At 45.9% G+C, this 11,079-nt stretch overlaps 2 protein-coding genes and 1 pseudogene across 3 annotated transcripts in view; 1 reads left to right on the top strand and 2 right to left on the bottom strand.

Annotated features, from left to right (window-relative positions):
- Positions 1 to 1,321, bottom strand: part of SPRTN (SprT-like N-terminal domain) — a 12,814-nt gene extending 11,493 nt beyond the window's left edge. For both annotated transcript variants that reach the window (XM_024765598.1, XM_024765597.1), the window contains exons 1-2: positions 1,162 to 1,321; positions 759 to 1,030 (exon numbers count right to left, since the gene is read on the bottom strand). In XM_024765598.1, coding sequence (XP_024621366.1) covers positions 759 to 1,030; positions 1,162 to 1,164 — 275 coding nt within the window. In that variant the 5' untranslated portion in view covers positions 1,165 to 1,321. The remainder of the gene's footprint in view (positions 1 to 758; positions 1,031 to 1,161) is intronic.
- Positions 1,322 to 1,435: 114 nt separating this feature from the next.
- Positions 1,436 to 6,252, top strand: EXOC8 (exocyst complex component 8). The gene has a single exon (XM_024765614.1). It carries the CDS (start codon positions 1,574 to 1,576, stop codon positions 3,749 to 3,751), a length of 2,178 nt encoding a protein of 725 aa, XP_024621382.1. The 5' UTR covers positions 1,436 to 1,573; the 3' UTR covers positions 3,752 to 6,252.
- Positions 6,253 to 9,199: 2,947 nt separating this feature from the next.
- Positions 9,200 to 9,788, bottom strand: LOC112413620 (transmembrane emp24 domain-containing protein 2 pseudogene; annotated as a pseudogene).
- Positions 9,789 to 11,079: the final 1,291 nt, after the last annotated feature.

Here is an 11,079-nt window from a genome sequence, read left to right as displayed (position 1 = left end):
CGTTCTGCCGCTCCCTGCCTCCTCCCTACACGCCACTGTCGGTCAGTCGTCGGTGGCGGTAACGGCCAGGTCTCCAGCAGCCTGTGTCCAGAAGTGTCGAGAAAACCCACATACGCAGCAGCATGGCACTAGAAACACACTTCCGTGTCGTACCTTCATCTCTTACTTCAGGGCGCTTCGCCTCCATCCAAGAGCAAGCGCGGTGACCTCGAACCGCACTGTCAACTTCTCAACTCCGTTCGTACGCAGCAGCAGGTTACCTGGAGCCGGCATTTCCCGGACTCGGCGTGCCGGAAAGGGCTGCTTTGAGACGCACCCCGCCGCCCCCCCCCCCGAAGATCCCCTGGACCCAGTAGTAGGGAAACGCCGCCCCTTCCCCACCCTGACCCGCGAGCTCGCGGCCCAACGGCGGTACCCGCCGAGCCCGGCAGAGACTGCACGCGTCCCGGGGAAGAAAGCAAGCCGCGGCCCCGGCCTCCTTTCTCGGGGTCAGCTTCCGGCTGCTTCTCCCGCCTGGGTCCTAAAGCGCTCCCGTAAGCCCCATCAGAAAACGGTCAGCTCATCGTTCTAACGCCAAGGAACGTCCCCTTACCAGCCAAACCGCCGCGGGGTGGGCCACAGGGCTCCCCTGACGCTGTCTGGGCGGGACAGAGAAGGGCAAGGAAGGGACACAGGACCGAGGGGCCGCCTGCCCCCAGCTCCAGAGCCCGGGCTGAGGCCGCCGGCGCCCCACGCCCGCGGCGCGGCTCGGGACTCACAGCGTCATTCGCATGCTCCACTTCACCTCGACCGCCTCCAGATGGCCCCAAAAGAAACGGTCGTTGAACAGCATAAACAGGGCCTGCAAATCGGGGGTGGGGTCCACCAGCTCCCAGGACGCGTCCACCAGAGACAGGGGCTCCTGGGCCGGATCGCGCTCCGAGACCTGCAAGTTCCACTCCTCCTGAAGCCGCAGCGCCAAAACCAGGTCCTCATCCATGGCTGCCGGGGGACTCCACGTACCGGAGCCTCGGACGGCCGGGTCGAACTCCTAGGAGATACCGGCCCACGGGTCAGCCCACCAATCTCGCGAGACTCAGATAAACTGCCTCGACAACGAGAACGGAACTTGTCCCAGACGCCGAAGTAAAGCTTCTGGGACTCAAAAAAAAAAGAACTCACCATGACAGCACCTCCCAGTGGGCTCAAAACTTGGGTTCCCAGGGCTTGAGCCGGAGGCAGGTTTCAGAAACCTGGTTACCGCCTTCTCGATTCGCGAGTAACGACAAACACCAACGTTACGCTCGGTTCTCGCGCAGTAGCTACGTCTCTCTGCCCCGCCCTCCACGCGCTTCCGCAATAGCTTCTCCGGCGCATGCGCCCTAGGCCGCTAGCGCTGCTGCGCAGGCGCACCGCCTGCGCCCGGCCTCTTGCGTAGGCGCAGTGCCTGAAGTTCATACCCGGGCGCAGGCGTACTCGTCTCTCTTCCAGCCTGCTTCCGCAGCCCTGGAGTTGGACCCGGCTTGGGTGGGCCTCGACAGCGGCAGCACGGGCGACGGCGATAGTGACAGGGACTGCGTGAGTCCGGACGGAAATGGCGATGGCGATGTCAGACAGCGGGGCGAGCCGCCTGCGGCGGCAGCTGGAGTCGGGCGGCTTCGAGGCGCGGCTGTACGTGAAGCAGCTCTCGCAGCAGTCGGACGGAGACCGAGACCTGCAGGAGCACCGGCAGCGCATCCAGGCGCTGGCGGAGGAGACGGCGCAGAACCTGAAGCGCAACGTCTACCAGAACTACCGGCAGTTCATAGAGACGGCCCGCGAGATCTCCTACCTGGAGAGCGAGATGTATCAGCTCAGTCACCTGCTGACCGAGCAGAAGAGCAGCCTGGAGAGCATCCCGCTTACGCTGCTGCCAGCTGCCGCCGCCGCGGGGGCCGCCGCCGCCTCCGGAGGGGAGGAGGGGGGAGGCGGTGCGGGGGTCCGCGACCACCTCCGGGGCCAGGCTGGCTTTTTCCCCAGCCCCGGGGGCGCCTCCCGCGACAGTTCTGGGCCAGGCGAGGAAGGAAAGCAGCGCACTCTCACCACCCTGCTTGAGAAGGTGGAAGGCTGCAGGCACCTGCTGGAGACGCCGGGACAGTACCTGGTGTACAACGGGGACCTGGTGGAATACGAGGCGGACCACATGGCCCAGCTGCAGCGGGTGCACGGCTTTCTCATGAACGACTGTTTGCTGGTGGCCACCTGGCTGCCACAGCGGCGGGGGATGTATCGCTACAACGCCCTCTATCCCCTGGATGGTTTGGCCGTGGTCAATGTCAAGGACAACCCGCCCATGAAGGACATGTTCAAGCTGCTCATGTTTCCCGAGAGCCGTATTTTTCAAGCGGAAAACGCAAAAATCAAACGAGAGTGGCTGGAAGTGCTGGAGGAAACCAAGAGGGCCCTCAGTGAAAAAAGACGCAGGGGGCAGGAGGAGGCAGCTGCCCCTCGAGGGCCACCCCAGGTGACTTCCAAGGCTGGCAACCCATTTGAGGACGAAGACGACGGCGAACCAGCTGTTCCCGAGGCAGAAGAAGAGAAGGTGGACCTCTCAGTGGAATGGATCCAGGAATTGCCTGAAGACCTGGATGTCTGTATTGCCCAGAGGGACTTTGAAGGGGCCGTCGACCTGCTGGATAAATTGAACCGTTACCTGGAAGATAAGCCCAGCCCACCTCCTGTGAAAGAACTAAGGGCCAGAGTGGATGAGCGTGTCCGCCAGCTCACTGAGGTGCTAGTGTTTGAACTCTCCCCGGATCGGTCCCTGAGAGGTGGTCCCAAGGCTACCCGCCGGGCGGTTTCTCAGCTAATCCGGCTTGGCCAGTGCACGAAGGCTTGTGAGCTGTTTTTGAGAAACAGGGCAGCAGCTGTGCATACTGCAATACGCCAGCTTCGCATTGAAGGTGCCACTTTACTCTACATTCATAAGCTCTGCCACGTCTTCTTTACCAGCCTTCTGGAGACCGCCAGGGAATTTGAGACGGACTTTGCGGGCACCGACAGCGGCTGCTACTCTGCCTTTGTGGTCTGGGCGAGGTCAGCCATGGGCATGTTTGTGGATGCTTTTAGCAAGCAGGTGTTTGATAGTAAGGAGAGCCTCTCCACGGCGGCTGAGTGTGTAAAAGTGGCAAAGGAGCATTGTCAGCAGCTGGGCGACATCGGACTAGACCTCACCTTCATCATCCATGCCCTCCTGGTGAAAGACATCCAAGGGGCCCTACACAGTTACAAAGAAATCATCATCGAAGCCACAAAGCATCGCAACTCCGAGGAGATGTGGAGGAGGATGAACTTGATGACTCCAGAGGCCCTGGGGAAACTCAAAGAGGAGATGAAGAGCTGTGGAGTGGGTAACTTCGAGCAGTACACGGGGGATGACTGCTGGGTGAACCTCAGTTACACGGTGGTTGCTTTCACCAAACAGACCATGGGCTTCTTGGAAGAGGCACTGAAGCTGTATTTCCCGGAGCTGCACATGGTGCTTTTGGAGAGCCTGGTGGAAATCATTTTGGTTGCCGTTCAGCACGTGGATTACAGTCTTCGATGTGAGCAGGATCCAGAGAAGAAGGCTTTTATCAGGCAGAATGCATCCTTTCTGTATGAAACTGTCCTCCCCGTGGTGGAGAAAAGGTTTGAGGAGGGTGTGGGGAAACCCGCCAAGCAACTCCAGGACCTGAGAAATGCATCGAGACTGATGCGTGTGAATCCCGAAAGTACAACGTCAGTGGTCTGAGGCCTGGACCTGTTTATGTGTATCCGTGTATATTGCTTATGGATTATTTATATTAAGTTGCAGTAGCATATTCTTTATAGTCTCAAACATGTCTTAAAAATAAAAGATGCCCTCTCGGATAGAAGTGCAAAATCACAAGGAGAAAGAAAAAAAATGTTAAATTAAGGCCATATGACCAAAACATTGGAATTATTAAAATATATAATATGCTTTCCTTTTAAATTATGCAGCTCTCTAATGCATATATCGTCACACTATAGCACTTCAGCTTATCCTTTGACTCACGACACACGTTCTCACAGTGCAGGTTATGCAGCGCCAATAAACAGTTTCTGTAAATACAGAGTTTAAGTATGTTGTGAATGTCTCCCCGTTCACAAAAATGTTAGGTTTCTTAAAGGGTACTGTGCCATATAAAACACCCTGTGCCCTATACTTACACACCTTAACGTGTTTGAACAATTTGGGGGAAAGAAAGGAGTTGAGGAAATTGGTTTTAGGATAAACTTTGGTCAAAAGAATTCCTTCATGAAGGTAGCTAGTGTGTGGACTTGAGCACTCCAGTCCTTATAGAGCACAAGAGGAAGCTGTCATAAACACAGTTCCAACGTAATTTAAATGATTCAGCATTTTTAGCTGCCAATTAGCAGCTTGATAACACTTGATTTGGGAGCATTTACTTGAAAATCTTAACTATCATCAAATTTTTTTTAACATATTTTTGAGTTGTCTGAAGTTCCCTTTTATCATATTAAAAAAAATAAAAAGACACATTGAAGAATCTGACAGCGCTTTTGGTGTGGGTTACACATAGTGGCTCAGACTTCATGCAAGTGGAAGAAAAGTTCAGATTTCAGGGTCTGGGTGGGTGGGAAATCAGAGAAAATCCTATGCAGACCCCATGGTGTTCTTAAGTATGACTGCTTTGAGCAGAGATTTGTTTTTGTTTTTTCGTGGCTAAGTGGATAGCTTTTCGTGGCTAAGGGTAAGTGTGTTTTCATCTCACAGAAAAGTGAGACAGTGTGCTCAAAGGAAGGAGGGGAAAAACCTTTGGTGACTCCTAAAATGCTCCAGGCTGCATTTTTCTTGTTTTATTTTTAAATTTTATTTGTTTTTCAAACTGAATATAATGCTTACTTCAGATTGTTTAGTAAACAAAAATAACTAAAGAAATTTGAGCTTCCCTAGGTTTCTAAACTTGCATCCATTGTATCTTGATTATCTGGCCTTCCTCATACTTGGAGAGAAACTGCTAAGACCCATTTTTCCCCTAACTCTGGTTGTGATTCTTGTCCCTAAGTGTCATTTCTGATGCCGATGACTTCAAAAGGTCGTTTCTTTTATCTGAAGGAAAATAGTGGTATTAAGACTGTGGGAATTATGTAAAACCTAAAATAGCTTCTAATAGCAGGCTAGGGTTGTAAAGCTCCTTGACTTAATTACTCATATGCCAGACGAGCCTCTCATTTTATATTTAGCTTTGCATATCTAAAAGGTTGAAAATTATCAAAGTTAAAGATTTTCTTTGACCTTTTTTTCACATAACTTTAGCATTTGCTAGATAATAACCGTAACTGGATATCTCAGTTGAACAAAAACAGGTATAATCTGCCTTTTTGTTTTTTAAGATCACTGGAAACTTGAATTTGATAAAAATTTTATGATTATTTTGTGCCACTTAAAGTTTCCAAAATTACATTGTATGAAACATGTATTGTGTCAATATTTGATGCTGGGTCCATGAAATGATACTTCTGAAATGAAAACTTCTCTTACGGCATGAAGTGTTAAAAACCTCAGTGCGTATGCTCTCAGATGCTATTTAAATGGTAGCCTTTTCACAGAACTGTCTGCTTTTTAAAACTGGAAGTACAGAACTTTCTTCTGTTAAAAGTTGTGTGTTCCTTAATCAAAGTTGTAGCGGGAGGAATTAAGCTGTTGGTGAATCAGTTCGTGTGGGAAGTTGATTAAAGACCATCGATGTTGCAACGTGCCTTTGTGCCAGGACAGAGCATTTCGCTGCATTTCCTCCAAGTGAGGTCAGAGCTCTTCTCTCTAGTTCTGTTTAGTTAGACACCAAAACAAGGTCTGAAAATGGAATGCGGTTAGAGATTGCCCCAAAATATCGTACATACGGTATTATACCACTTAAGTGTTGATTGCCCTGTCTTGGTTGCTTTGAAGATAACACTGTCACTTGAGCTTGAAATCAGACTTGATTGAATTAATTAGTGTTGAAGAAAGATGCCCTGTGGAATTAAGTCTGTTTTTGATAAAAGCTTCATTTCACTGAAGTGCTGAAAACTCACTTATTTTTGTTTAAAACACTACCCATCGTTGTCATCAGCACTTGTACTTTGCAACTCGCTTTCCTGGGCTTGGGAACTTGGGACTTGACGTGTACTGTAAAATCAGTATGTGTACATTTTGCTTATTGGTATGCTGTGATCTGAGGGAATCTGAAATGTTTTACCAAAATAAAGCTGAAAATTTTTCTTACACTGGATAAAATCGATTGATATTACAATGTTATATTTATTTTCTTTAATGAGGATTTAATATTGTTATGTTCATGTTACTGAAATGTTTTAAAAGTCTAGGTTGTTTTCCAGTCTTTGTTTTTCTATATGAGGAGTAATAGGTACAAAACTGTTAGCTTATTTAAGTAAGTGTTCTGCTACTATCAGAATTAAGTGAATTAAGTCAGATGGCAACTTTTTAGGATTCCCTTGAGCGGGAGATTTCAGATGTACAGAATGTGAATTTACTCTAAAAACTGGGTGTTAGGGACTTCCCTGGCGGTCCAGTGGTTAAGACTCCACGCTTCCAATGCGGGGGGCGTGGATTTGATCCTTGGTCAAGGAACTGAGATCCCGCATGCCACGGGGCGCAGCCAAAAATAAATAAATAAGTAAAAATATAAATATAAAAAGTGGGTTTCATACCATCTGCACATCTTTAAGTGAAGAAAATATAATGTGGACTATATGACCTAGGAACTAGGATCATAAATGACAAGGATCTCCCTTTTTTTTTTTTTTAAATAATACCTGGATATTGCGGGAACTATCACGTATAATTGATTTAACAGTATTTAACGAATGCTATGCCTCACATTGACTAAAATGCGGGTGGGGAGGACAAAATAAAGTTAAGCATGCTTTCACTTAATATGCTTAAAAATTGGTGAAAATAGAGAAAAACTTGGAAAAATAAATTAGCAAATTAAAGGCAAAACTGTTGCAAATTAAATTCGGCAAAATTAATTCGCTTATCAATAAATAATTGAATAATTGCAAACCGTGTTGGGAAAAAGAAAACAACAAGACCCAAAAACCTGCGTGTCGCAGTTTAAGTGCCATGGGAATGCTGAGAAGGATGAGAGCAGTGTTATTCTGAGGAGTTTGGAAAGGCCTCGTGGAATTGTTGGCCTTGGAGCAGGTCCTGGAAGAGGGGACGAGATTTAGGTGTGCAAGGAAGATGGGCGTGCAAGTGTGAGCAAAGACATGCAGCAGGAGCGCGTGCGTGCTTGGGACAGCCTTGTGAAGTAACGTCACTGTCACAGCGCCGTTGTAGGTGTGCTAGAGATTTGAGGAGAGGAACGCTGTGTCTGTAACTCATCCCTACTAAGGAAGCTTCCATCATGCAGAGGGTAGGAGGTAAAAAGTCCATGTCATCCTGCCCGAGCCCCCGGTGACCCCCCTCAGCATAGGTGCCACTTGTAAGAGTCTCTCATACATCTTTTCCCCAGAAATTGGACTGTGCGGCACCTACTGTTGAGCCTCTTGCTCCCACTCGAGTGCCACCAGTTCAATATTTCTCAGAACTGCTCACGTCAGTACCTCACCGGGCTGGATTTTTCTGTGATTGAACAGCACTCAATCACAATGAATGGATCTGTCAGGATTGCGCGCTTTCCAATTACTTTGCTGTCTTCAGGTTTTCTTCAGGATTGCCAAAAATCCTGAAAAAAGCTCTCTGTGCACGTATCTTTGCTTACCTGTGCGACTGTGTCTTAGGACACATTTCTAGAAATTGCTCGGCCAAACCGTACATTTTAAATTTAGGTAAATGGGACTTCCCTGGTGGTGCAGTGGTTAAGAATCTGCCTGTCAATGCAGGGGACACGGGTTAGAGCCCTGGTCCAGGAAGATCCCACATGCCTCGGAGCAAATAATTTACATCTTTTAACTCAATTTTGAAGTGTTTTCACACACACACACACACACGCACACACACGCGCACACAAATTGGCATGCAACAGTTGTCCCAAGGTAAAACACAGTCACCTTAAAACTGTTGCAAGTATTTTCACCCAAGGTTGAAAAATTGTTTATCCTGAACGTGAAAACCTGTAACAAATTTAAATTAATTATATAAAACTCGTTACTTGTAGTTTTCCCCTTGCAAAGATCCAAAAAGAAAATGTCCAAATAACTAATATACATCAGTCACAACATGGTCCTGGATCACCCCACACCAAAACTGGATGCTCCTTTAATTTTAAACCCATCATCAGAGACCAAGAGAACATCATTTCGTTTTATACAAAACAAAATTCACATGTGCCGAAAAAGAAAAAAAAACAGAAACAGAAACAAAACCCCTAGTACTGACAGTAACGTTCAGTACACTAATTAGTGGCCAAAATGCCACCGATCAAAAATAAAATAGTGGCCGTATATCACTGCAAAGAAATCCAAGAGGCTTTTAACCCTTTGGCATCAGAAATCCAGATTTTTCCAGTTATGTGAATGCATACCTCCTACGTGCCAAGGATAGAGAAAGTGTATGTGCCGGCATAGAAAGAAAAAGAACCACCGTTCACTGCACCACCCAGAGAATTGGCTTTAACAGAGACTTCTCACAAGGTTAGGCAGAAACCAAAAAATGGTTATTAGCTGCTTGTGTCAACAATTTTGAGTGGAAGTGATTGAGTTCTAAGGTTCAAAGTAAAACTTTAAAGGGGAAAAAGGTTAGGCTGGATAGAAAATGTCAAGATTCAGATTGTTGTTTCTGGTAAGGACTCAACAAAAGGAATCTTTAATGACTTGAACTGCAGGATAAAAGGGATCCCAAGAATGTAGTCATTTTTAGTAAAGTGCTATCAGTAAAGTACTATCCTGAACAAACTGCATTTTATGATGAAAACAAAAGGAAAGAAGATATAGTAAAGACTATACACCTATATTCCACTCACAGTGTTTGAGTTCTGGAAGGACCTGTATAATGAAGAATTCAAATGTGAAATCATGCCAATCACATGTCAAATTTTCACTATAACTTTCTCAAAAAAGTGTTTTCCCTCAGTTTCTGTTAATCACAAAGAAACAGAAGCTGTGAATGTACAGTTCAGAAAATAAAAATGGAGAAACTAATGACATTATTATGACCAGGATGTTTGGTAAACAGTGAATTATGAATTTGGGGTCTTCAGGAAAAGGCTTTTTAAACAACCCTCTGGACTTCGGAAAATCTCTTCAGGTAGTAGATCTGTCCCACTGTCATAGCAACTAGAACAAGAACTTCAAAGAGGGACCAAAGGACCACTCTGCTCTCTGTGTTGTCATTGATCGCTCTGTGTATTCTCTCCCAAACTTCCACGTATTCCTGTTCACGCTTTACAGCCATCACCGCCACTAATCATTTCGTCTACCTTGTTCTGTTGAGCTTCTGTTTCCATGTCCTGTCCTTTTGGAGCCTCCCCACTATCACTGTGAATATCACTTTGTCTTGGGGGTCATGGTGGACATCCTATTGCTAAAACAAAACTTATTATGTTCCATCCATGTGAGCAGCAAATGTGTATTTCCCCACTGGACTCCCGGTCTCCTTTATAAATTCCTGTATTATCAGGCCCTGTAATCTCCACGTCGATGTCCAGGAAGCTGCCCTTGGCCACCTCCAAGATGAGGCCCATCTCGGTGCCCGAGGTGACCCGCTGGAAGAAGCACTCCTTGGCATGCCCGCCGATGCTGACGACGTAGCCTGAGGCCGTGGCCGGGAGGGCGGCCAGCAGTTCAGCGAGCGTCCTCATGGTGGCGCTGGGCCCGAAGCCAGGACCCAGGACCGGGACTGCGGCCTCCAGAGTATTCCGATTGTGATAAGATTTACTTATCTGTGAAAAAAACTTACCAAGTTTTGCTTGTAATTTTTATGCGTGACATTCAGCAACCTTGTATTTCTTTTTGTATTAAGCTCCCTACATCTGTCCTTTGCCATTCTTTTCTTAGATGATCTTGGTCTTATGATTTTGTAGTTTATAGTATATTTAGGAAATTAATTTTTCATGTGTACTGTTACAGGTATTTTTCCCCTCGTTTGTCATTTATTCATTTATCTATTTATTTATTTATTTTTGGAGTACAGTATATGTTTATCTGTTATGAAGCCAGACTTACCTGAGTTTTTTCTGTGTGATTCCTGTTTTCGGTCAGACTTTGAAAGGCCTTACTCACTTTCTGATTCCAAAAACATTCATGCTTTTTTCTAGCAATTTAGTATATTGTAGTATTTGAAATTTTGCTCCGTCTGTAATTTGTTTTAAAGAATGATGTAAGTATCCCATTTTCCCACAACTATCAATAATTAGCAAATTGCTGTAGTAATTTTGAATCATCCTTCTTTCCCCCCCCTTACTTGAAATGCCATTTTAATAATTTATTATAGTTGTACTAGATGTGTATCTGGGTGCATTTTTGGCTCTATGTTCTGTTTCACCGATATTTTGATTTCGGTGCCATTATCAACCTGTTTTAATTGCAGATTTATAATTTAATAACTGGTAGGACTGGTCTCATTCTTCTGCTGTTTCAGTTTTTTCCTAAGTATTCTTACAAGTTTATTATTCAAATTGCCTTTTGAATAATTTAATGACACTCCTTACCATCCTCCAAGAGTTGGCATTTTGATTGAAATCATATCGAATGTAGATTAATTTAAGGAAATTTGACATCTTTATAATTTTGAATCTTATTTATTTATGCAAGTGTACTTCCATATTTCAGCAGCATTTTCAAATTTTCTTCAGGTAGATCTTGCACGTTTCTTGGTGAGTTTATTCCTTGGTACTTCATCTGTAATGCTTTTGTGAATGAAATCTTTAAGAGTTTTCCAGTATATAGCACATATATATACTAGGTCTCACCAGGATGGTCATTTTAAATAAAGAACGAGAGAGAGAGGGGAGAGAGAGAGAGAGAGAGAGAGGAGAGAGAGAGACACACAGAGAGAGAGAGAGAGAGAGAGAGGAGAGAGAGAGAGAGAGGAGAAAGAGGAGAGAGAGAGAGAGAGAGAGAAGAGAGACACACAGAGAGAGAGAGAGAGAG

The sequence above is a fragment of the Neophocaena asiaeorientalis genome, unplaced genomic scaffold (genome assembly GCF_003031525.2).
Source record: "Neophocaena asiaeorientalis asiaeorientalis breed wild unplaced genomic scaffold, Neophocaena_asiaeorientalis_V1.1 scaffold369, whole genome shotgun sequence".
Taxonomy (NCBI): Eukaryota; Metazoa; Chordata; class Mammalia; order Artiodactyla; family Phocoenidae; genus Neophocaena; species Neophocaena asiaeorientalis.
The sequence above is the reverse complement of the archived record's forward strand: the minus strand, read 5'-3'. Positions and strand labels throughout refer to the sequence as shown.

Coding starts and splice junctions, on each gene's coding strand:
- EXOC8 (XM_024765614.1), top strand. CDS start 1,574: ATGGCGATGGCGATGTCAGACAGCGGGGCGAGCCGCCTGCGGCGGCAG.